At 47.5% G+C, this 20,066-nt stretch overlaps 2 protein-coding genes and 2 non-coding genes across 10 annotated transcripts in view; all 4 read left to right on the forward strand.

The window, feature by feature from the left end:
- The first annotated feature begins 487 nt into the window (after nucleotides 1-487).
- Nucleotides 488-7,211, forward strand: ATP5F1B (ATP synthase F1 subunit beta). Its single transcript, XM_059184933.1, has 10 exons — nucleotides 488-652; nucleotides 1,123-1,305; nucleotides 1,534-1,708; nucleotides 2,429-2,550; nucleotides 2,803-2,987; nucleotides 3,501-3,659; nucleotides 3,995-4,117; nucleotides 4,768-4,980; nucleotides 5,695-5,896; nucleotides 6,945-7,211. The coding sequence occupies exons 1-10, from the start codon at nucleotides 526-528 to the stop codon at nucleotides 7,040-7,042; spliced, it is 1,587 nt and encodes a 528-aa protein (XP_059040916.1). The 5' UTR covers nucleotides 488-525; the 3' UTR covers nucleotides 7,043-7,211.
- On the forward strand, nucleotides 1,369-1,444 carry LOC131840066 (small nucleolar RNA SNORD59). The gene has a single exon (XR_009357177.1). It is a non-coding gene; the product is annotated as a small nucleolar RNA SNORD59 (small nucleolar RNA).
- Nucleotides 2,634-2,705, forward strand: LOC131840065 (small nucleolar RNA SNORD59). The gene has a single exon (XR_009357176.1). It is a non-coding gene; the product is annotated as a small nucleolar RNA SNORD59 (small nucleolar RNA).
- A 1,674-nt stretch (nucleotides 7,212-8,885) lies between the features above and the next one.
- The window catches only part of BAZ2A (bromodomain adjacent to zinc finger domain 2A), a 35,160-nt gene continuing 23,979 nt past the window's right edge, over nucleotides 8,886-20,066 (forward strand). For 2 of the 7 annotated variants that reach the window (XM_059184910.1, XM_059184911.1), the window contains exons 1-2: nucleotides 8,886-9,084; nucleotides 14,079-14,163. The gene's annotated coding sequence lies outside the window, so the exon portion shown is untranslated. Of the gene's footprint in view, nucleotides 9,085-10,335; nucleotides 10,355-14,078; nucleotides 14,164-14,577; nucleotides 14,785-15,037; nucleotides 15,111-20,066 lie in introns of those variants that run through there. The other 5 variants (XM_059184906.1, XM_059184908.1, XM_059184913.1 and 2 more) reach the window with 5 other exon arrangements.

The raw sequence follows: 20,066 nt of genomic DNA on the forward strand, positions 1-20,066 counted from the left end.
CCCTGGAAGCTTCCAATTCCACTATTGCGAAAGAATAACCGTGTTTTGAATCTAAAGACTCCTGACTTCCCCAAGGTCACCGTCAGTGGCGCTTCCCGACTCCACTACTACTCTAACCCCCACTCCTGAAACCGTCACTGAGCCCAAGGTCTTATCTAAGGTGAGAGCCCAAGGACGGCCAAAGACAGCCGGCATGCTTCACAACAGGAACTCGGCCCCTTTCGAAACGTAGTTCCGCCAAGTACTCTCTCCAACTGACATCCTTGTTGTCCAATTATGTTTCGAGGCTCTAAAGGTTGCAACTAACCTGACAATGTCCAATAAAAAAAAGGAATTCAGATTGGCACCAACTTTGACCAATGGTTGAAAAGATCAACGATTATTAACCTATAGGAGCAGCACTGAAAGTGATATTCAGCAAATTCATCCAATGGACTTGGTTACTGCAGAGTAGGCCTCGCCCCAACGGCGGGGGAGCTGGTGACCCGGACTGCCGCAGCGCTCAGTCTCCACCCGGGCTCCGCCATGTTGGGTTTTGTGGGTCGTGTGGCCGCTACCTCGGCCTCCGGGGCCTTGAGGGGACTCGGCTCTTCAGCGCCGCTACCCCAAGCCCAGGTCTTATTGCGGGCTACCCCGGCAGCGCTCCAGTCTGGTAAGTGCCTTCCTTTGCGAGTCGGGTTTGTTTCTGCCACGCAATGACCTTGAGCCGGAGGCCGATTGTCACTCGGGCCTAAGGTATTTCTAATGTTAGAAGGACGTCAGAGCTAGCACCCTGCCCTCTAACGGCGGGAGAAGAAGAGTAGGTCGCCTATGGGAGCTTTCTTCGATCTAATTTATCTCATTTTGGAAAAAGGGGCTCTCTGTGACGGAAAAGTGCGGGCAGGTGCATTGATATTACCTCAAATGGGGACACGGAGCTCTCGAATAATGGGGTTTGGGGAATGGGAAGATCGTGTAGGTGCTTTCTCGGTTCCTGCGCGCCCCTCCCTCCGGGCTCGTCTTTGTTATAAGCGTGAGAATGCCGGTCGTAGGCCATGTTTACCAGTTCTTGTGGGTTAAGATGGGGCTTCCCATGACCATTAATTGACCTGACCCCATTTCTTCCAATATCTTGTCTGTTAGCTAGAGACTATGTCGCCCAAACATCTCCTTCGCCGAAAGCAGGCGCTGCCACCGGGCGCATCGTGGCGGTCATCGGTGCAGTGGTGGATGTCCAGTTTGATGAGGGCCTACCACCCATCCTAAATGCCCTGGAAGTGCAAGGCCGGGAGACCAGGCTGGTTTTGGAGGTGGCCCAGCATTTGGGTAAGTAGACTTTGTTAAGAATAGTAGAGGTTGTTTAGTCCAAATAACCCCCAAATCAGTCTACCTTCTGTGATGATTTTATCAAGATGACTTTCGTTCTTCTGAGTGTGCTGAAGCCACATTTTAGGTACTGAGAAGGAGTCTTGGTTGATCTTAGGTCTTTTGTGCCAGCGGAACATTAAACGGGAAGCCTACTTGTCCTGCATAACTCTGCAATCCCTTCAACAGGTGAGAGTACAGTAAGGACTATTGCCATGGATGGTACAGAAGGCTTGGTTAGAGGCCAGAAAGTTCTGGATTCTGGTGCACCAATTAAAATTCCTGTTGGTCCTGAGACCTTGGGCAGAATCATGAACGTCATTGGAGAACCTATTGATGAGAGAGGTCCCATCAAAACCAAACAGTAAGTATCCCTTTTGCTGCATCTGCATGCAAAGGATCTGCTTTTTCTGCAGGGTTTTTTGTGGGTTTTTTTTGTTTTTTGTTTTGTTTTGTTGTTGTTTGTTTGTTTGTTTGTTTGTTTTAGTAAGCTCTGCACCAGACCTGGCGCTTGAACTCAAAGGTAACATGCACTACTGACTGAGCCAGCCAAGGGCCCCTCTTCTAGTTTTGTACGTTAAGGCAACACCTTCTAGTGTAGCAAAATTTTCCTGCAGAGAATGCTCAGAATGCTGATACATTGTTATTAAAACCACAAATTAAATTAAATTAAAACCACAAATTTTCTGAAGAAAATTAAGGATGCAGAAGTTTTGATGTTAAAAAAAAAAAAAAAACCTGCTACTTAGGGCTCAAGTTGATTATTTGAGTTTTCATGCCAGTGGCTTTGGTTGTGGGGTTTCCAAAACTGTCAGGACTGTATTACCTATGGATATATGAAGAAGGGCTGGTAGGTTAGGGCACAGTAAAAGGAAAGTCTTTGTGACAGTTAAAGTTGTTAGGGATTGAGATTATTGTTTCCTGAGATGATTGAAGTGGAATCCCCTTTATTGCAGAATGTCAGGTGTGGTAGCACCTCCAGTGTGTGTGGAGTGTTACATAAGAGATGAGATTATGAGTAAAGGGTTAGACTTGAGAACTGAGAGGAACCTTTCAACAAGATCCTCTCTTTCTGCGTCTACAGATTTGCACCTATTCATGCTGAGGCTCCTGAGTTCATGGAGATGAGTGTTGAGCAGGAAATTCTGGTTACTGGTATCAAGGTTGTGGATCTGCTGGCTCCATACGCCAAGGGTGGCAAAATTGGTACGTTACTGGTGGTACATATTTTCCAAATCTAATGTGGGAATAAAAATCTTACCATGTAATGAGTCGGTACTGGGATCTATCCTTCGCTGATGAGTTGCTTCTGACTTTCGTTCTTCTGAGTTTGCTGAAGCCAGATGCCATTCCTGAGAAGGGAAAAGATAGAAATCCGGTGTAATTTTTTTTTTTTTTCTTTAAGTTTTCTTATTTGGGAACACAGAACTCTAATTGTTTCTTTTCAACCTATTCCAGGGCTTTTTGGTGGTGCTGGAGTTGGCAAGACAGTACTGATCATGGAGTTAATCAATAATGTCGCCAAAGCCCATGGTGGTTACTCTGTGTTTGCTGGTGTTGGTGAGAGGACCCGTGAAGGCAATGACTTATACCATGAAATGATTGAGTCTGGTGTTATCAACTTAAAAGATGCTACCTCCAAGGTAAGTAGTGAGCTGATTTATGTTCACATAGTAGTAGTGCCAGGAAACCATTTTAGCTGACTACATTACTAGCCGAAGCCATGTGTTACATTTTCATTTCATGTGTCCTTGGGCCTGTGAAGGAAATTCCTGTTAGTGTTTTCTCTGCAACTTGTAATACACTAAGGCACATTTTCTTTCTTCTTTAACATTACATTCCATTTCCAGACTGTTTTTAGGAGGTAGTCCCACCATTTGAAAGTTAATTTTGGGAGTTGGAGGTAATTAGATGTCTCAACCCTATTTTGTGCTTTTCACTTAGTTTTATTTTCTTCTGTTTTGGGAATTTTGCCTTAATAGGATAGGAAATTGTGTTATTTTGAACTACATCTCTAAAAGGGAAAAGACATGCGGTAACCAAAATCTTGATGATTTCTGAGGAGGGTTTTTGGGTAGATTTCTTGGATTTGGGGACCTTGGGTATACGGCTTCCATATCCTCTGCTGGGTTTTCTGATTGTGTATGGTTACTTAGGTAGCTCTGGTGTATGGTCAAATGAATGAGCCACCTGGTGCTCGCGCCCGGGTGGCTCTGACGGGACTGACCGTTGCTGAATACTTCAGAGACCAAGAGGGTCAAGACGTGCTGCTCTTTATTGATAACATCTTCCGCTTCACCCAGGCTGGCTCTGAGGTAAGAGAGAAGGCTTGAGAGGACTTGTTTTCATTTACCCTTTCTTTCTTTTTTTTTTTTTTTTAAAGATTTTTAAAAATTTATTTATTTGACAGAGAGATCACAGGTAGGTAGGCTGGCAGAGAGAGAGAGAAGCAGGCTCCCTGCTGAGCAGAGAGCCCAATGCGGGACTCGATCCCAGGACCCTGAGATCATGACCTAAGCCGAAGGCAGCGACTTAACCCACTGAGCCACCCAGGCGCCCTCATTTACCCTTTCTATGGGATGGTGCACATGAGGCTGAAGTTGTAGACACCTAACACCTTTGTTCTTCTTTCTCTCTCTCTTTTTTTAAGGTGTCTGCTTTATTGGGCAGAATCCCTTCTGCTGTGGGCTATCAGCCTACCCTGGCCACTGATATGGGTACCATGCAGGAAAGAATCACCACCACCAAGAAGGGTTCTATTACCTCTGTACAGGTAAGAACAGTTAAGTCGATGAAAGTCTAATTTGTATAAAGGTATATATAGAGAAGTTACTTATGTCTCAAGATTTTTTACCAGATTAATGAGCTCTCTGAAATGATGTGTAAAATTCTATGTGAATGTTACAGAGACCCTAAAATGTGAAAAAATGGTCACTTAAAGTAGGAAGGCATACATGTGAACATAGATCACAAAAGTAGTGGTTTCCAGCTTGCAGAGTCTAAGCTGCATGGAAACACATTAAATACATGAATACATATATTTTGTATATACACACACGTAAATATTCACACATAGTAAAATTATCTTGAGTGTCTAAATAGTTGTAACTTTTCAGTGACTCTAGTGAACCATTATAGTCATGCAAGGTCTTTTGTTTTTAACTGAAAGTGTGGGTATCACTACAATAGTTAAAATGTAGGATGAAGAACAAAAGGAATGACAGTGAAAACTTTTTTATCACAGCTTGGAGGGACCAGATCATCTATAAGCTCACTCTACTAGTAGGGATGGTAAGAAGACTTTTTGAGGTGATTTCTTAAATGCTAAGATGGAATGAGATGATGAAAAGAGGTCAGAGAAGGGGGGGTGGCTAAAATTAGCTGGCTTCCTGCTGTTGCTTATGGGTTCTTCATTCACTTTAGGCTATCTATGTGCCTGCTGATGACTTGACTGACCCTGCCCCTGCCACTACCTTTGCCCATTTGGATGCTACCACTGTGCTGTCCCGTGCTATTGCTGAGTTGGGCATCTATCCAGCTGTAGATCCTCTGGATTCCACCTCTCGAATCATGGATCCCAACATTGTTGGAAGTGAGCATTACGATGTTGCTCGTGGGGTACAAAAGATCTTACAGGTGAGTATTGTAGGTGAGATTGGTGGCCATAAAGTCATTCAGTGGGTTTGGGGGGACTATATTAATAGCAGATCTTTCCCAGTGATTGTGTAATTTGCTTTGGAGTAAGGAAAGATGAGATAAGCAGGTGTTGTTTTTTTTTTTTTTTTTAAGATTAATTTTTTATTTGAGAGAGAATGCGCACGAGGGGGAGGGAGAAACAGACTCCCTGATGAGCAGGGACCCTGACGCTGCTCAGTCCCAGGACCCTGGGATCATGAGCCAAGCCAAAGACAGACATCCAACTGACAGAGCCACCTAGGTGCCCCAAGATTGGCAGATTCTATTAGAGAGTGTGAATGAGGTCTCTAGGGTTTCCAGGTATTTAGATTTGGAATCTTAATTTTTTCTAATGGCACCAGACAAGAAGTTGGTAGGATAAGACCCTGATCTTAGCCAGAGTCCCTCATGATCCCAACTGTAACTTCACCACTAATTTGTTTTCCTTACAAAGTGAAGTAAGGTGCTAAAATGCTTCGTGCAAAGCTTGGTGTGAATACAACGTGGTATTAATCCGTAGGTGTCTGTCCAGATTCTTAAAAATTGGGGTACCTGGCTGGCTCAGTCAGTAGAGCATCCAATTTTTGATAACCAGGATTGTGAAATCAAGTCCCACATTGGGCATGGAGCCTACTTAAAAAAAGAAAGATTCAGTCCTCTCTTGTCTTCTTATAGGACTACAAATCTCTCCAGGACATCATTGCCATCTTGGGTATGGATGAACTTTCTGAGGAAGACAAGTTGACTGTGTCCCGTGCACGGAAAATACAGCGTTTCTTGTCTCAGCCATTCCAGGTAGCTGAGGTTTTCACAGGTCATATGGGGAAGCTGGTGCCTCTGAAGGAGACCATCAAAGGATTCCAGCAGATTTTGGCAGGTGAGATTTTTGAGAATAAAGCTGAACGTAAGGGGCGCCTGGGTGGCTCAGTGGGTTGGGCCGCTGCCTTCGGCTCAGGTCATGATCTCGGGGTCCTGGGATCGAGTCCCACGTCGGGCTCTCTTAGCGGGGAGCCTGCTTCCTCCTCTCTCTCTCTCTCTGCCTGCCTCTCTGCCTACTTGTGATCTCTCTCTGTCAAATAAATAAAATCTTTAAAAAAAAAAAAAAAAAAAAAAAGCTGAACGTAAAATGGCAGAGAAGATGAAATCTCTGGAACGCTCATTGTTCTAAATTCCCATTCCAGCACCCATCAAGCAATATATAAGTATATTGTGCCTAGATAAATAATTTTTTAAAATAAGCTATTTCCCATCAGTGTTTTTTGGAAATACTCTCTATTTACTTCTGAGAGTGAAACTTGGGTTACTTGTTGTCATTCAGCATTTACTGAGGGTTTTCAGTCTTAGCTACTCTCTTTTTTTTTTTTTAAAGAGGGAGTTACTTTATTTTTTTTTTTTAAGATTTTGTTTATTTGACAGACAGACATTACATGTAGGCAGAGAGGCAAGCAGAGAGAGAGGAGGAAGCAGGTTCCCTACTGAGCAGAGAGCCCGATGCGGGGCTCGATCCCAGGACCCTGAGATCATGACCTGAGCCGAAGGCAGACGCTTAACCCACTGAGCCACCCAGGCGCCCCTTAGCTACTCTTCTAAGTGAAATACAGGTCCTTATAAGGAAGGCATTACTACCCTGTGTTTTACAAATCGGGAATCTTAAGACACAGAATAGTTTAAAATAACCGGTCCTGATACCTAGCTAAAGTAGAGAGCAAATAATTTGAATCCAGGTTATGTGGCTGGGACCATTTGTTCTTGATCCATACTGTATCATGTCTTGTAAATTGGATTTGTAACAGAAATTTGTTAAGATTTCTTGGATGACAAATTGATTACATTCTGACTGGTGGCCCCAAGGGGTGAAGAATAATATATACTGCAAAAAGTGTATCTTTCCACTTAAAACCGCTGTTTTTTTTCCCCCCATATAGGTGAATATGACCATCTCCCAGAACAGGCCTTCTATATGGTGGGACCCATTGAAGAAGCTGTGGCAAAAGCTGATAAGCTGGCTGAAGAGCATTCATGAGGTCCTTTTGGCAAACTAAGCACTGGTGGTCCTCTGTGCTTTGCTTCTCCTTGCCCCTAATGCAGAAATCTCGGTTTGCTCTGTAGGCCACATGAGAGCCTTGTTTGAAGACATTGTGTTCTGTCTGAAGAGTATTTAAGGTTTCCAATAAAACGTACACCCCTCAGAACTGGTCTATTTTTCTTGGTCCTGACAACACAGCAAACACTGAATTTTAGAGTGGCCATAAGAAATAGTACAAAGTAGGCCACAGATGTTTGAATGGGGTCATCAAAAATGAAAAGCCATTGTCTTGATGGACAACTGTGGGTCTTACGAGGGGTTCCCTGTTGATATGATTTCAATAGTAGGGCCTCAGCTTTGGCCTTTTTATTTGTAGAGGCAGATTGTTTGCCTCTTGAATATTCTATATAGTCTTTTCCTGATTGGTTAAAAAGCAATAGGGATATTTTCAGAAGCATATTGGGCAAAAATGGGTCTACATTCTGAGAACTGCTATTCTAAGACAAAGCAGGGGTCAGTGAATTGAATGAATCCGATTTTTAGGAAATTATGCTGCTTCCGAAGGATTAATAACCTGCAAAAATGTAGTCAAAAGGCCCACCCCTCTGTCTTAAACTAGGCTTGCCTTTTTTTCTCCATACCCACCTCCCCCACCTTTTTTCAGAAAGTGTCTCTGACTTCTGTCTGCTGGTTGTTTTTTTTCGGCAAGCTTAGAGCTGTGAATCCTTGAGGAAGTGTATGGTATAAAATAAACGTGAGGCCTATCCTGACCTCTGCTAAGATCCTTTAGGAAAGCTGGAGAGATTGAATCTTACAAGGAAAAGCAATCTCCAGGGTTTGTGGGGTTGGGCTTTTGAACTAAATGGGAGCTAGAGAATTTCCCCTTACTTTAGCCACAAAAGTGCAGGGTTAGGAGTGCTAAGAAGTACACCCGTTTCAGTGTGAAACAAATGCGTATTAAAAGTGCAAAGTCCTTTTGGGTTCCCTGTTAAACGTGGTCTTTCCCGAACTTAGGGCCCATCTCCTACTGCCCTCTGGTGGTAGGACTGGAGGCTGCAAGAACTCTGATCTCACCATTTTGAAATCCATAAAGGCCATTTGCTGGGATGTGGTTCTTAGCTAATGACTGTTTACAAACCAGCTGGGGCTTTTGTCCTGAGGAGGAGCCTGCATCTATAGGCTCCACCCCTGAGGCATTCAAGTTGGGTCGTAGCAGGGCGGGGACAAACTGAGATCCCAATTCAGAGGCCCCTAGGGGCTGAAGGTTGGGGAGGGGCCTTGGGAGAGGTGCCAGGGGTGGAGCAGGGGCCTGTAAGTTTCCTCCCATCTGCCTCTGACGTCTTTGGCACTAGTCTCTCCAGTGTCATGATCTGGACAGAAGGTGGAGCCCCTGAGCCGACTGTGCCGGGTCTTTTGCTCCCAGAAAAACCTGGATTTGGGGAAATGCTGAGTTATGGGGGTGGGGGCATGTCCTCTAGGTCCTTATTCCCGTGGGTAAGAAGCTGGTGCAAAAAACCCCAGGATATAGGGGTCAGCCCTTTCTGCTTTGTTTTCCCATGTTACCCAGATGCAGACCTGGTAACTGATCCTTAAGGTCGTTTGTATCCTTCCATCCCCTCCCCCACACGTTTACGTGTCTCAGCATTCATCGAGAATCTTCTCCCTCTCACTGGCTGCAACTATTTATTTCCTTCCCCCTTTACCACTCTCTTCCACCACGCCTCTGGAGTGTCAACACAGATCTAACCTTCCTCCATATTTCTCCTGGTTCTGCCCTGTCCTCGCCTCCTCCTCCCTCTCCACCCAGAGAAAGCCCCGCCCTTCCCTCCTCCCTCCCCACCCCAGTCTGTCACACAGGGACATCACCCTACAGCAGTTCAGGCTGTGGTTCGCAGGAAGCATACATTGGCTTTTTGATTCGTGCTAGTTCCCAGCTCACAGTTTAGGAGGATCTAACACCAGCCTTCACGTGAAGGGGGAACCAAGGACAGTGAGGAGCTGGGTGGTCCCAGCTTTGGAGCCCTGCCAGCAGGACATGGGTAAGTATGAGGACCAGCCCCCGGGGAAGGCCTGAAGGATGTCTACCTCCCTCCCCGGCTGACTCAGCAGGGGTGGGGCCTAACCTTTGCTCTTTTGGGGGGTGAAGGAGGGGAAACGGGACCATAGGGGCACAGGGCTCAGGTGGTGAGTGTGCGGACCAAGGGATCGAGAGCACTGACTAGCGCCGGTTCCCAGGAAGAACCTGAGACTCTGCACCTTGCGGGAGGGGGGGGCTCCCCCACCTCACCGTCCCACCCGACGCCCCAGCCCCTTGCGCCTCCCCGTTTAAGCTGCTAAGATTCAAGTAATATCTTACAGTATTCACTGCTGGCCTCCACCCCAAAAAGTAAAATCTACTTTTTGTTGCGTTGGAGGATTTCTAAGGTGCCTTTCCTTCCCTTATTTTCTCCCAGGCCTTTTAAGTCCCGGTCTTCTCTCCTCCCCCACCGCGACCCACCACCAGGTGGGGGCTGCACTGAGCAGCTGCTTCCTGTTGCCCCAGAGGTTGCTGCAAGGCTGGTGGTGGTTGGGGGAAAACTGAAGTAAAGCCGATTCTCACGGTCCCACAGCAGTCCCACTAGGGTTGCTCCTGGCGGCAACCCCCCTCCCCCCCGCCCCAGCTCCAGCACTGAGAGGCAGGATTGAGGTTGAAAGGCCTAGGAGGTCTTTGCCCTCGTGGCTTCCTGATTCCAGAGGCTTTTAAACTTGGGTAGTGCTGGAGGAAGGCTGTGTCTTTCCACAGCTGTAGGGAATGGTGCCTTGTGGAGCTGAAAAACAGGGAACCTGTTCATCTAGCAGGGCCGCTGTGCGTTACCCCAAGCAGCCGCGGCCTTCCTCCGGCACCCCCACTCCTCCTTGGCGTCCTTGGGATTCCCTCCTCGGCCTTCCTTTGTGAGGAGATCTTTGCAGGAGTCCCGAGATCGCGGTCGGAGCTCTCCCCAAGTCCTCCAGTTCGGACCCACCACCCTCCCCCTCTTAACCAGAGAAGTTTGTCTCTTCTTCCTGGGATCTCTTCTCTTCCTCCATCTGGGATCCTTCCTGGTTCTGGCCCCTAGGAGACGCCACCCGCTTTCTCCCTCCCCCCGCGGATTCTTCGCGACCGCCTTACCCAAGCGCTTGTCCCTACTCCAGTAGTTCCTGCCCCTTTAAGTGCTACCCCCCCCCCCCCGCACCGCCGGCGGCCCAGGGCTTGGGGGGGGGAGGAGGCGACGCCGCCACCCGGCTCGGGCCACCTGCGCCGCCGCCGTCCGCGGCCCGGCCCAGCTCGAGGTGAGGCTCGGCACCCCCTCCCGGTACAAGAGTCCCGGGGTAGGGCCGCTCCTGCGGTCCCCTGACCCGGGGATCCCCGCTGCCCGAGACTCGGGATCTGACTCTCCCCCTGCGGGAGCTGCCCTTCCTCTCTCCCTCGCACTATCTAACTCGCCCATTTCTCCCCTGTCCTCTGCGACCGGAATCCGGAGGCTTCTCACGCGTCTCCGCCAACCTCTCCCGAGTACCCTTCCTATCCTAGACCCAGGATCTCCCCCTCCCCCGCGCCTTCCTCGACAGAAAAATCTCCCGCGGTCTGGGTTTCGCCTCCTCCCCTCTGGATCCAGAGCTTTCCCACGCCATCCTAACCTCCAATGGGAGGGGGAATAATCGCCACCCCACTCCTCTGCCTTCTCTGTAGTAAGTAAGGGTTGGAGGTTTAGCATAGACTATAGTCACTTTCCGACCCTGCTCCGCTTAGACCTTCAAGTTCAGCTAAGCCCTATCCAAAGCTTTTCTGTAGCTCTCACCCCACCCCACCTCTCTTGGAGTTTGGGGGTCTGACCTCAGCATCCATCAAGCAGCCGTGATGAGAAGGCCCTCTTCTTGGATCTGGGGTGGGCTGGTCCGGTTTAGGAACACTCCTACTCCAGAGTCAGGGAATGGGGGCAGGAGGGCACACCCAGAATCTCGAGATTCTTGGCTTAAGGGTCTGTTGGGAGATAGTGGGTGAGAGGCTGGAAATAAGCTTCTAAAGGTGTTGGGGTGGTGGGAGAAGAGAGGGAATCTTAATTTTCTCTGCTCAGATGCACAGGGAGTCCCCACTCTAAAAACTATGGGCTTGCTCCATCCGCCTCTAAGACGACCTTGGAGAAGCTCATTGGGGACTTGGAAACAGGTCTGTGGGTGACTTTGAGGGGACACACACCAACTTGGAGAGAAGAGGAGGAGGATTTATGGTTCTTTTGATGTGTTATAGGAGAATCTAGACTCCCCAACATATAGAGGGGAAGGAGACTGTTTTGCAGGAACCTGGAGAGGGAAGGGAGCAAGTTGGAATGGTTAGGGAGTTGAGGGCTATCTCCCTACTAGACCATATTAATACTATAAACCATTCAGCCAGAGAGGGCAGGGAAACTAATAATTACCTCACCTCTATTGGGGAATTCCCCCTTCCTCCAAGTCCAGCTGTGCCCCTAGCTCTGCCTCTTTTTTCCTTGTGCTTTCATCCTTCCCCCTCTCCGATCCTCCACTCCAGAATGAGGGGACAGGGTGTCTGGACTTGTTTCACACTCTGACTCATGTTCCATGCCCTGGAAGATAGCTGGGTGGAGGAGAGGGGTGGTCGGCTGTGGTGTTGGGGTTGAATTCCAGGAGTATCTGGAAGGGGAGAGGGAGGTAAAGGGATACAAACGAATCCCCTTCTTTATCCCTTTCTTTCTTTCTTTCCCCTCCCAGCCCCAGCCATCTGGCTTCAGAGTGAAGCCAGGCACTATGGCAGCTGACCCCAGAGTCGGGGTGGTGCAGCAGAAACACAGGAAGGGTGAGAAAGGGGGAGCAGGTGCTAATTTCTCCCTTCTCATTTTCTTCATTACCCGCCCACTGGCCTGGCTTGAGAGAGGTTCTGAGTATTCCCTAGATATCCTCACAAGTTGCTGAAAAGATGACCATTTGCCCCTTCTTCCCCTCTCTAGTAGCTTCCTAAAGGGCAATGGGGTGGGTGATTGGCCCCATCTGATGGCGCTGAGGAATGTTTGGGGACATACGGGGTCAGCCTGCCCTCTGTCGTCTGGACAGGGGTTGGGTGGGGAGAGCAACACAGCTGCTGCCTGGAGTGGCTTCTGACTAGAAGTAAATACCCAGCTGTTGGGCATATTGACACCTCACCCTCATCCTTGCTGAAAGAACAAGGAAGATCTCTGATTAGATGGGATGAGGAGGGGGTCTTCTTCAGGGAAAGGTAATTGAAGTCTTTCTGCACCAGATGGGAAGAATGGATCCTGCCCCACTTTCATTTCTAATCGCAGGTGGCTCTCCTATCCAACATCCCTCTTCCCTACCGCTCCCGGCTGGGATAGTCCTAGAGGTTGCCCTGGAGACTTGGCCTGGGGCTCGGAAGGGGTGGGGGCGGCCAGTGGGGCACAGGAGTAACCGGCTCTTCCGGAGCGTAGTGGAGCCAGCGGGTGGGTGTGTGTGGGTGTGTGGTGGGGGGGAAAGGGCGTGGCTACACCCGTCTGACTGGCGCAGGCTCCTCCCCTCCCTCCTGTCTCTGACTGGCCAGCTCTACGATTGGGGGCGGGAGATAGGAAGATTCTCCCTCATCTGCCCTGGAAAAGGGAAGAGGAAAAAAAAGATAACTAGCTCTCTTCCCCGGCTCTTTAGGAAGCCACTTCCAATCCCTGAGCTCTCGTCATCTAGTTTTATTATTTACTATTTTTTATTTTGGAGAAGGTGGGGAATTCCTTAGCTGATATTTGCTGGATCCCTTTCTCCAGAAGGAAGGATCCCTATCCCCTGAGTTGTGGCCCCCACTTAACTCAGGAACTTAAGGTCATCATGCTGTTAGTGTCTGTCTTTCTTTCTTTCTTTCTTTCTTTTTCTTTATTTCTTTACTTCCAGTCGTGACCTATAAATCTATTACTTAGTCAGGGAGGACTGAACGGTTTTGATTTCTACCTGTCTACTCCTTCCCCCTGGTAATCTACTTTTCTCCGGAACAGGAGAGAAACCCTTCTAACCCTCTTAGCCTCTTTCTTCTAGCCTCCAGACACTAAAGCTTTGCTAAAGCTCACTTCGTTATTAGCTTCTCTGAGCCATTTGTAGTGGGGAGTAGAGTTTGTTCCCAAAATTGAGGAAGAGCCCACTCATCTGTGGAGTAAGGAAATCCAATCCAGACTGATATATTTGGCCTTGCCTTGCCCTGTCCCCATCCAGGTTTCAGATTTTCTTCCTCTCCAGACCCTGAGGGAAAGGTATTTGTTGACCCTTCAACCTGCCAGTTTCATTATCCACACTCTGTTCCTCTTCCAGAATATTCAGCCTGAGTTTTGCAATTGTTTGTAGAACTGCATTGCATTGAATAGGAATTATCTTGAAGCCTGCAAAGTCTGTTGAGTTATAAACCTGGTTTCTGGTCAAATTTTATCCACTGTTTGACCATGAATGAGTTTGTTAACTTCTCTGGGCCTTAATTCATCTGCCATATAAGAGCAGGTTGAGCTAGAAATTCTCTAAATTCTAACATATGACACTGTTTTCCATCCTGGGACCCCGCAGTTGACATTTTATTATTATTTATTTATTTATATATTTTTTAAAGATTTTATTTTATTTTATTTGACAGAGATCACAGGTAGGTAGAGAGGCTGGCAGAGAGAGAGAGAGGGAAGCAGGCTCCCTGCTAAGCAGAGAGCCCGATGTGGGACTCGATCCCAGGACCCTGAGATCATGACCCGAGCCGAAGGCAGCGGCTTAACCCACTGAGCCACCCAGGCGCCCCGCAGTTGACATTTTAGATGAGAGCCAAACTCTAGTTCCCTGCTAGTTCTTTCCTGTTCTCAGGTTTCACACAGTCATATGGCCCTATCAAAAAAAGTACTGGGGTTATAGAATAGGTGGACATTTGGGGCATCTTATTTGCAGTGTCAGTTTTCTGGCTCACCTCTTGCCACTCTGACCAGGTTTAGGCTAGGTTCAGGTCTTCCTTGACTGGTTCCAGAGCCGAGTTTCCTTTTTCTATGCACAGGAATCTTCCCGACCCCCAGAACCCTGCAGATGTCGCTGGGAAAGTGGTGATCCAGGCAGAACGAGGCTGCCTCCACGGGACAGAAGTGAGTAGGCAGCAGATGCTGCAGGTTTTTGCCCTTCCCCACCGCTTTATTAGGACTGGACTTTCCTGACTAACCTTTCCGCTTTGACACTTCCACTTTTCAACTACCCAGCCTGGGAAATAACTGCCCTTGAAAATTCACCTCCACCACCCTCCAGGGGAATGGCACATGCCTTGGTCCTAAAATTTTGGTCTAGTCTTTAAGGTTAACCTTTGGGATCATGGCACGCCTTTCAGTTTGCTCTGTGTGAAACAGGATACCGCCCACAATGAGACTCTAGGCAGAGGGAGCTGTCGGGTAGTCTGGCGGCGCTAGGACCCAGATCCGGGTCGGGGAGCGAAGGTGACGGGCACTAGGACCCGGCGATGGAGGCCGAGGAGGGCGGCTCTCTCTCGGCCGCAGCTTCCCCGCCCCCTCCGGCTTCGGCTCACTCCTCCCCCGCCGGCCATGTTGGCTCCGCTCGGGCCCCGCGGTTGAGCCGCGTCCCCCTCCCCCCTCCCGGACCCCAGACCCCCTCCCCCGCGGTCCCCTCCCCTCCTGGCGCCCGGAGCGCGGCCATGTGAACCGCCCGTCCCCCGGGGAGAGACAAGCCCCGAGCCGGGCTGGACGCCGCCGCCTCAGGTCTGTTGGGTCTGTGGCTGGGGGCCTGAGGGGAGGGAGCCCCGCTTTCATCTGAGGCTTCCCTCAGGGAACAGAGGCTCCGGTGCTGCCAGGAGCCTTGCTGTGGGCGAGAAGCTGACTTGAGCTTATTTCCTGTTAAGACCCAGCCTGGGGCGGGGGTCTCCCTGCCCAAGGGACTGGAGGAGAAGGGGGCTGGCGGGTCTGCTGAAGACCCGGGCTGGGGCGGCGGGGGCGGGAGGAGCTGTGGAGGCTCCCGGCGACGACGACGACGGCGGCGGCGGCGGCGACGACGACGACGAGGAGGAGGCGGAGAAGCCGCCTGCTTGGTGATGACTCCTGTGGGGGACTCGGATGGAATCCCCGGGAGGGGCTCCACCTCCTCGGGTGGGGGTGGGGACTGCCCGAGTGCGACGGGTGGGTGAGGGGGTTCCCTGGGCGGGTTAGACACTCCGTTTGTAGGGATTGGGGCGTTTTGGCAGCGGCTAGTGGAGGTTAGAAAGGGTTTCCAGGGGTCTCAGGGTCTCTCCCTCGGTGAGGGGTGCACGTTCTCTTGATCGTGGCAAGCTGGAGAGGGCCTTGCTGGAGCGGTGCTGTGCTTAGCTTGGGGCCCTCAGAGTCCCAGGAGTCTCCCACTCCAGGGAGGGGGGTTGATACTGAGGTGCCTGAGCTGGGCTTTTAGGAAGGGAAGAATAAAGAGGGATCTCCTTGGCAGGGGATCCCTCACTAAGGGGATCCCCATTTCCGTGGCAGAAAAGATGATCCGGTATCATCCCTTTCTTTGCTGATGTACCCAATTTTCAGAGGAAAGGCAATGCCAATAACAGACGTCCTTTGTAGGATTTATTGGAGTGCGAGATTTGCATCCTTCGGGGGGCGTTGGGGGGGGGGTAGCTTCCACCTCCATCTGTACACAAACAGCCCCTCCCCCAAGCCTCCTGCAGGAAGTGGCCGGGAAATGGCAGCTGTGCGTTTGCTGCTTCGTCTCTTGTTGTTTTGAAATGTCCATTTTAATCAGATTTAGTTTCATTTTCTGAGGCCTTCTGGGCGAGCTTGGATCCTGCCAACCATGTGGTCTTGGGAGTCTTTTTGTAGGACTTTTTTGGGGGGGGGGGTAAACTTCATTTGTCAACTGGAAGTGTAGTCACTGCAGTTGACTCACTGAATTCCGGTCTACCTCCCCGCTCCCCTCCCACTTCAGAGCATCTCTGCCTCCCTGTCTGGATTTTTTTTTCCTTGAGCTAGAGGTCATAGAGAAGCAAACTCAGTCATCCACCAGCACCGCTGCACTTTTCAGTGCTAGTGATGCAAATTCTCTGAGCATAGAGAGCTTCCAGGAAGACTTGGGATCTTTTGTGGCACTAGAGTGACTTTTTAGGGTCCTGTTTAATATATTCTTAAATATAACTTTTTGTATTGCAGAGCACCTTGTCAGGTGAGCTTTTGCGGTGAAGAAGGGTACATTCTGAGAAGTGAAAGAAGAGGGAATGGAATTTATGTGTTGGGGTAGGAACTGAGTGAAGGTGATGGGCTTATTCCTTACTGGTGATTCTAGCCTAAGGATAGTCCCTGTGGGAAGGCTGTTAGTTGATGTAGGGTGCTGAAGGGTTTACCTTCTGTAGAACCAGCTAATAAGGAGAGTTAGCTGTCATGTGACTTCATCTTCAATCCATAAAAGACATTTTGTCTCTTGTTACCTTTCTTGGAGAGTGGTGAGCTTTTTTTCCCTCTGTGCTGCACAGAGTCATGTGTCCAGATTTTCTCTTTTCTCTGGCCTGATAACTGCAGAAGATTTATACTATAGCATATACTGATGGACTGTTTGTACTGTGTCCTCAGGCACTTTGTTAGACACTGGGTTTGGTTAGAAGAGTTGGCAACAGGATTTTATATTTTGAGAAATGACCTATTGAGATCATTTGGACTATCCTAAAAACTGCTTAAGGCTGGAATTTAGATAATCTTTTCAGTATTTTCTGGTCCCACCTGAATTATAGGTTCCTAGATGAGAGATCCAGGTAGGAATAGATGGATGTATGATTATGTGACAGCAGCATCATCACAGTTAAGATAGCATTATTGCTCTTTTCAGTGGAGCTGTTGGAGTTGATATTATGGAAATAATAAAAACAAGTCTAGTGTCATTGTCCTTTTTCTTGTCTCTCTCTTTTTTTTTTTTTTTTAAAGATTTTATTTATTTATTTGACAGAGAGAGATCACAAGTAGGCAGAGAGGCAGGCAGAGAGAGAGAGAGAGAGAGGGAAGCAGGCTTCCTGCGGAGCAGAGAGCCCGATGCGGGGCTTGATCCCAGGACCCTGAGATCATGACCCGAGCCGAAGGCAGCAGCCCAAACCACTGAGCCACCCAGGCGCCCCTTCTTGTCTCTTCTTGACTGGTTGGTTCTTTTGAATTGCTTTCTGATGGGGTTGATTCGACGCTGATTTTTGGGACCTGACAGAATAGTAGATTGGTTTTCCCTGTTCCTCAACACTTAAGAAAGTGAAGGAAGGAAAAGGACCACTCCCAAGGAATTAGAAATTGATTTTGTTAAAGTAGATTTTGACTTATATGATGCATGATTAATCAGAAAGCTGAATGAAGCTAATTTTTCTGTGTCCTTTTTGTAAACTAGATGCATTTTTCTTTCAAAGCAGTGGATTTCTGAATATTGTTTTGTTTGATTTTGTTGCCTTTGTAAAGGAAAAAATTTTGAGGTGTGGAGTCAACTATGCAGGTTGACCTCGGAGGCAGCCAGAAATCTAGAATGCCCTGAGAGGCTCGTCTTGCAGTCTTGTGGTTCTGGAATCAGGTGGGAATCAGGTGTTGCCAAGAGAGAAGCAAGGCTTGTCAGGGTGACTGTGTCTTGCTACCATTGACCTTTCTGATTTCCTCTGAAGAGGTTTGCTATATTCTTTTACTGTTAAACTGTGTAGAAGTTATCCTATAATTGGTATGATGTTTGATGTTGTTTCTTGTGTGTACAGTAAAGCAGTATTGCCAGAGTTTTTATGTCTTAGGATATAAAGTGAAGTATAAAACTCAGAAAGTATTCCTGGGGCATATAATCTTCCTAATTTGTTTCTTGAGATAGGGATGTCTTCATATACCCCATAGCCCAAGATTAATACTTTATCAGCATTGTTGCATATGGGTCAGAGGACTCTAAAATAATTTCTTTACCCACCGTGGGGTTTGAATTTAGGACTTAGAGATTGAGAGTCGCATGCTCTACTGAGCTAGCCAGGTGCCTACAGAAGGACTTTTTTTTTTTTTTTTTTTTTTTAAACCAGGTTGTTGGTCTGTATCCTTTTGAAATTTATGAAATTCTGCAAAATAGAAAACCTATCTTTGAAGAGCTCTGGAGATTGTTCTTAGATTGGGTCACTGGCAGTAAAAGTAGTATTGTGTTAATATGTTACTTAATGTTTTATCCTTCTAGTTACAGAGAATAATTAAGAGGGCATTTTACAAACAAAGGATGATCTAACTTTATCAAAAATTCATAAAAAAACTAAGACATGAGGGTTCTTTTTTTCTTTTTTTTTGTAAGAGATTTTATTTATTTATTTGACACAGACAGAGATCACAAGTAGGTGGGGGAGGGGAGCAGGCTCCCCACCCAGCAGAGTCCAATGTGGGGCTTGGGGCTTGATCCCGGGACCCTGAGATAATGACCAGAGCCAAAGGCAGCCGATCAAATGAGTGAGCCACTCAGGCGCTCTGACATGAAAGGTGGTCTCACTGCTTTTGGTGTCCTTGGGTTGGACTTTCCATGACCTATCTCACTAAAGGGGATTCTTAACCTGCCTGCTCAGCTTAGGTTTTTTTTTTGTTTTTTTTGTTTTTGTTTTTGTGGGGGTGGGGTGGGATGGGTTATCTTCTTCAAGGAAAGGGTTGAGTCCTTAACTGTTAGAACTGAAATTCTGAGAAACGAATAACCTTGTTACAACCTCTGGAATGTAGCTTTTACTGTCCTATTATTTCAGAGGCATTTCCATTCTTCTGACAGTGAGGTGACTAGCGAGAACTGTGGCAGAAAACCTAATCTAGATCATCATATATCCTTTTGGGTACATGTTGGATAAAATCATATATATCATATATATCCTTTTGGATATATGTTGGAGAAAATAGCCAACAAATATTTTAAAACCTACTATGTACCTTGAGTGTTTTTTTTTTTTTTTTTTAAGATTTTATTTATTTATTTGAGAGAGAGACTATGAGAGCGAGCATGAGAGGAGAAGGTCAGAGGGAGAAACTGACTCCCCATGGAGCTGGGAGCCTGATGGGGTACTTGATGGGATTCTGGGATGATGACCCCAGCTGAAGGCAGTTGCTTAACCAACTGAGCCACCCAGCACCCAGGCACCCTGAGTGTTTAGTTAAATCAAGCAAAACATTTTACTATTTAGAGCTCAAATTTACTGCCCTTTACATTCTCAGTACTTCCCAATTTCTAGGCCTTGTTTTCTGTAGGGGACAAGATTTGGGGCCTCTCTTCCCTCTAGAAATTGTTACCTCTGTGAAAAATGAGACTGAGTTTTTGGGTTCTCTGAGCAAAAACCACAACCTTTATTAGATGAGTAAGCTGGCAGTGGCAGAAAAGATAGATTTCTTCATTCATTTGTCTAATCTGTGGGTTCAACAAGTATTTCCTTTGGTTCTTTTATGTATTTTGCACTAAATTAGGTGCTGGACATACAATGGTAAAACTTAATATCCAACTGGTGCTGTAGAACCTGCATGGTTTGGAAGAAATAAAGATGGAGAACAATCATCTTTGTGTTCTGAGCAGCCTTAACATGGCAGTTGCCTTTGAGTTGCCCCCCTTAATATATGTAGTCTTTTTTTTTTTTTTTAATTCTCCTGCCTCATTTCCCTGACTGTGAAAGGGGGTTAAAAAGAAAGCACATTTTGAGAGAATGAGCCTCAGTCCATACATGCTGTAGTCTTGAGTCAGAGTTCTTCCAAGGGCAGATTGTTACCAGGGCTGTCAGAATGGACTGAAGAAGACATGGGTTGGCATTTTGAACTCTGAATTGGTAGAGGAAGACTGCTTAGCCAGGAAGGGATTTTTAGATACAAAATTCAGAACATCTTTGTATCTCCCTCAGGGTGTAGAGGTAGGAATTGGGGAATGGGGCAGCTTTTGTATTATAGCAAGATTTTTCACCCTTAGCACTAATGATATCTTGAGCCAGATGATTCTTTCTTGTGATGGGCTATCTTGTGTATTGCAGGATCATTAGAAGCATCTCTGGCTTCTTACTAGAAGCCAATAG

Source organism: Mustela lutreola, chromosome 8, assembly GCF_030435805.1.
Source record: "Mustela lutreola isolate mMusLut2 chromosome 8, mMusLut2.pri, whole genome shotgun sequence".
Classification (NCBI taxonomy): Eukaryota; Metazoa; Chordata; class Mammalia; order Carnivora; family Mustelidae; genus Mustela; species Mustela lutreola.

What these genes read in the sequence shown, in the direction of transcription:
- ATP5F1B (XM_059184933.1), top strand. Translation starts at nt 526, where the DNA reads ATGTTGGGTTTTGTGGGTCGTGTGGCCGCTACCTCGGCCTCCGGGGCC. An exon ending in CGCCAAGGGTGGCAAAATTG is followed by an intron (nt 2,551 to 2,802) that starts GTACGTTACTGG and finishes AACCTATTCCAG; the next exon opens with GGCTTTTTGGTGGTGCTGGA. An exon ending in GTTCTATTACCTCTGTACAG is followed by an intron (nt 4,118 to 4,767) that starts GTAAGAACAGTT and finishes CATTCACTTTAG; the next exon opens with GCTATCTATGTGCCTGCTGA.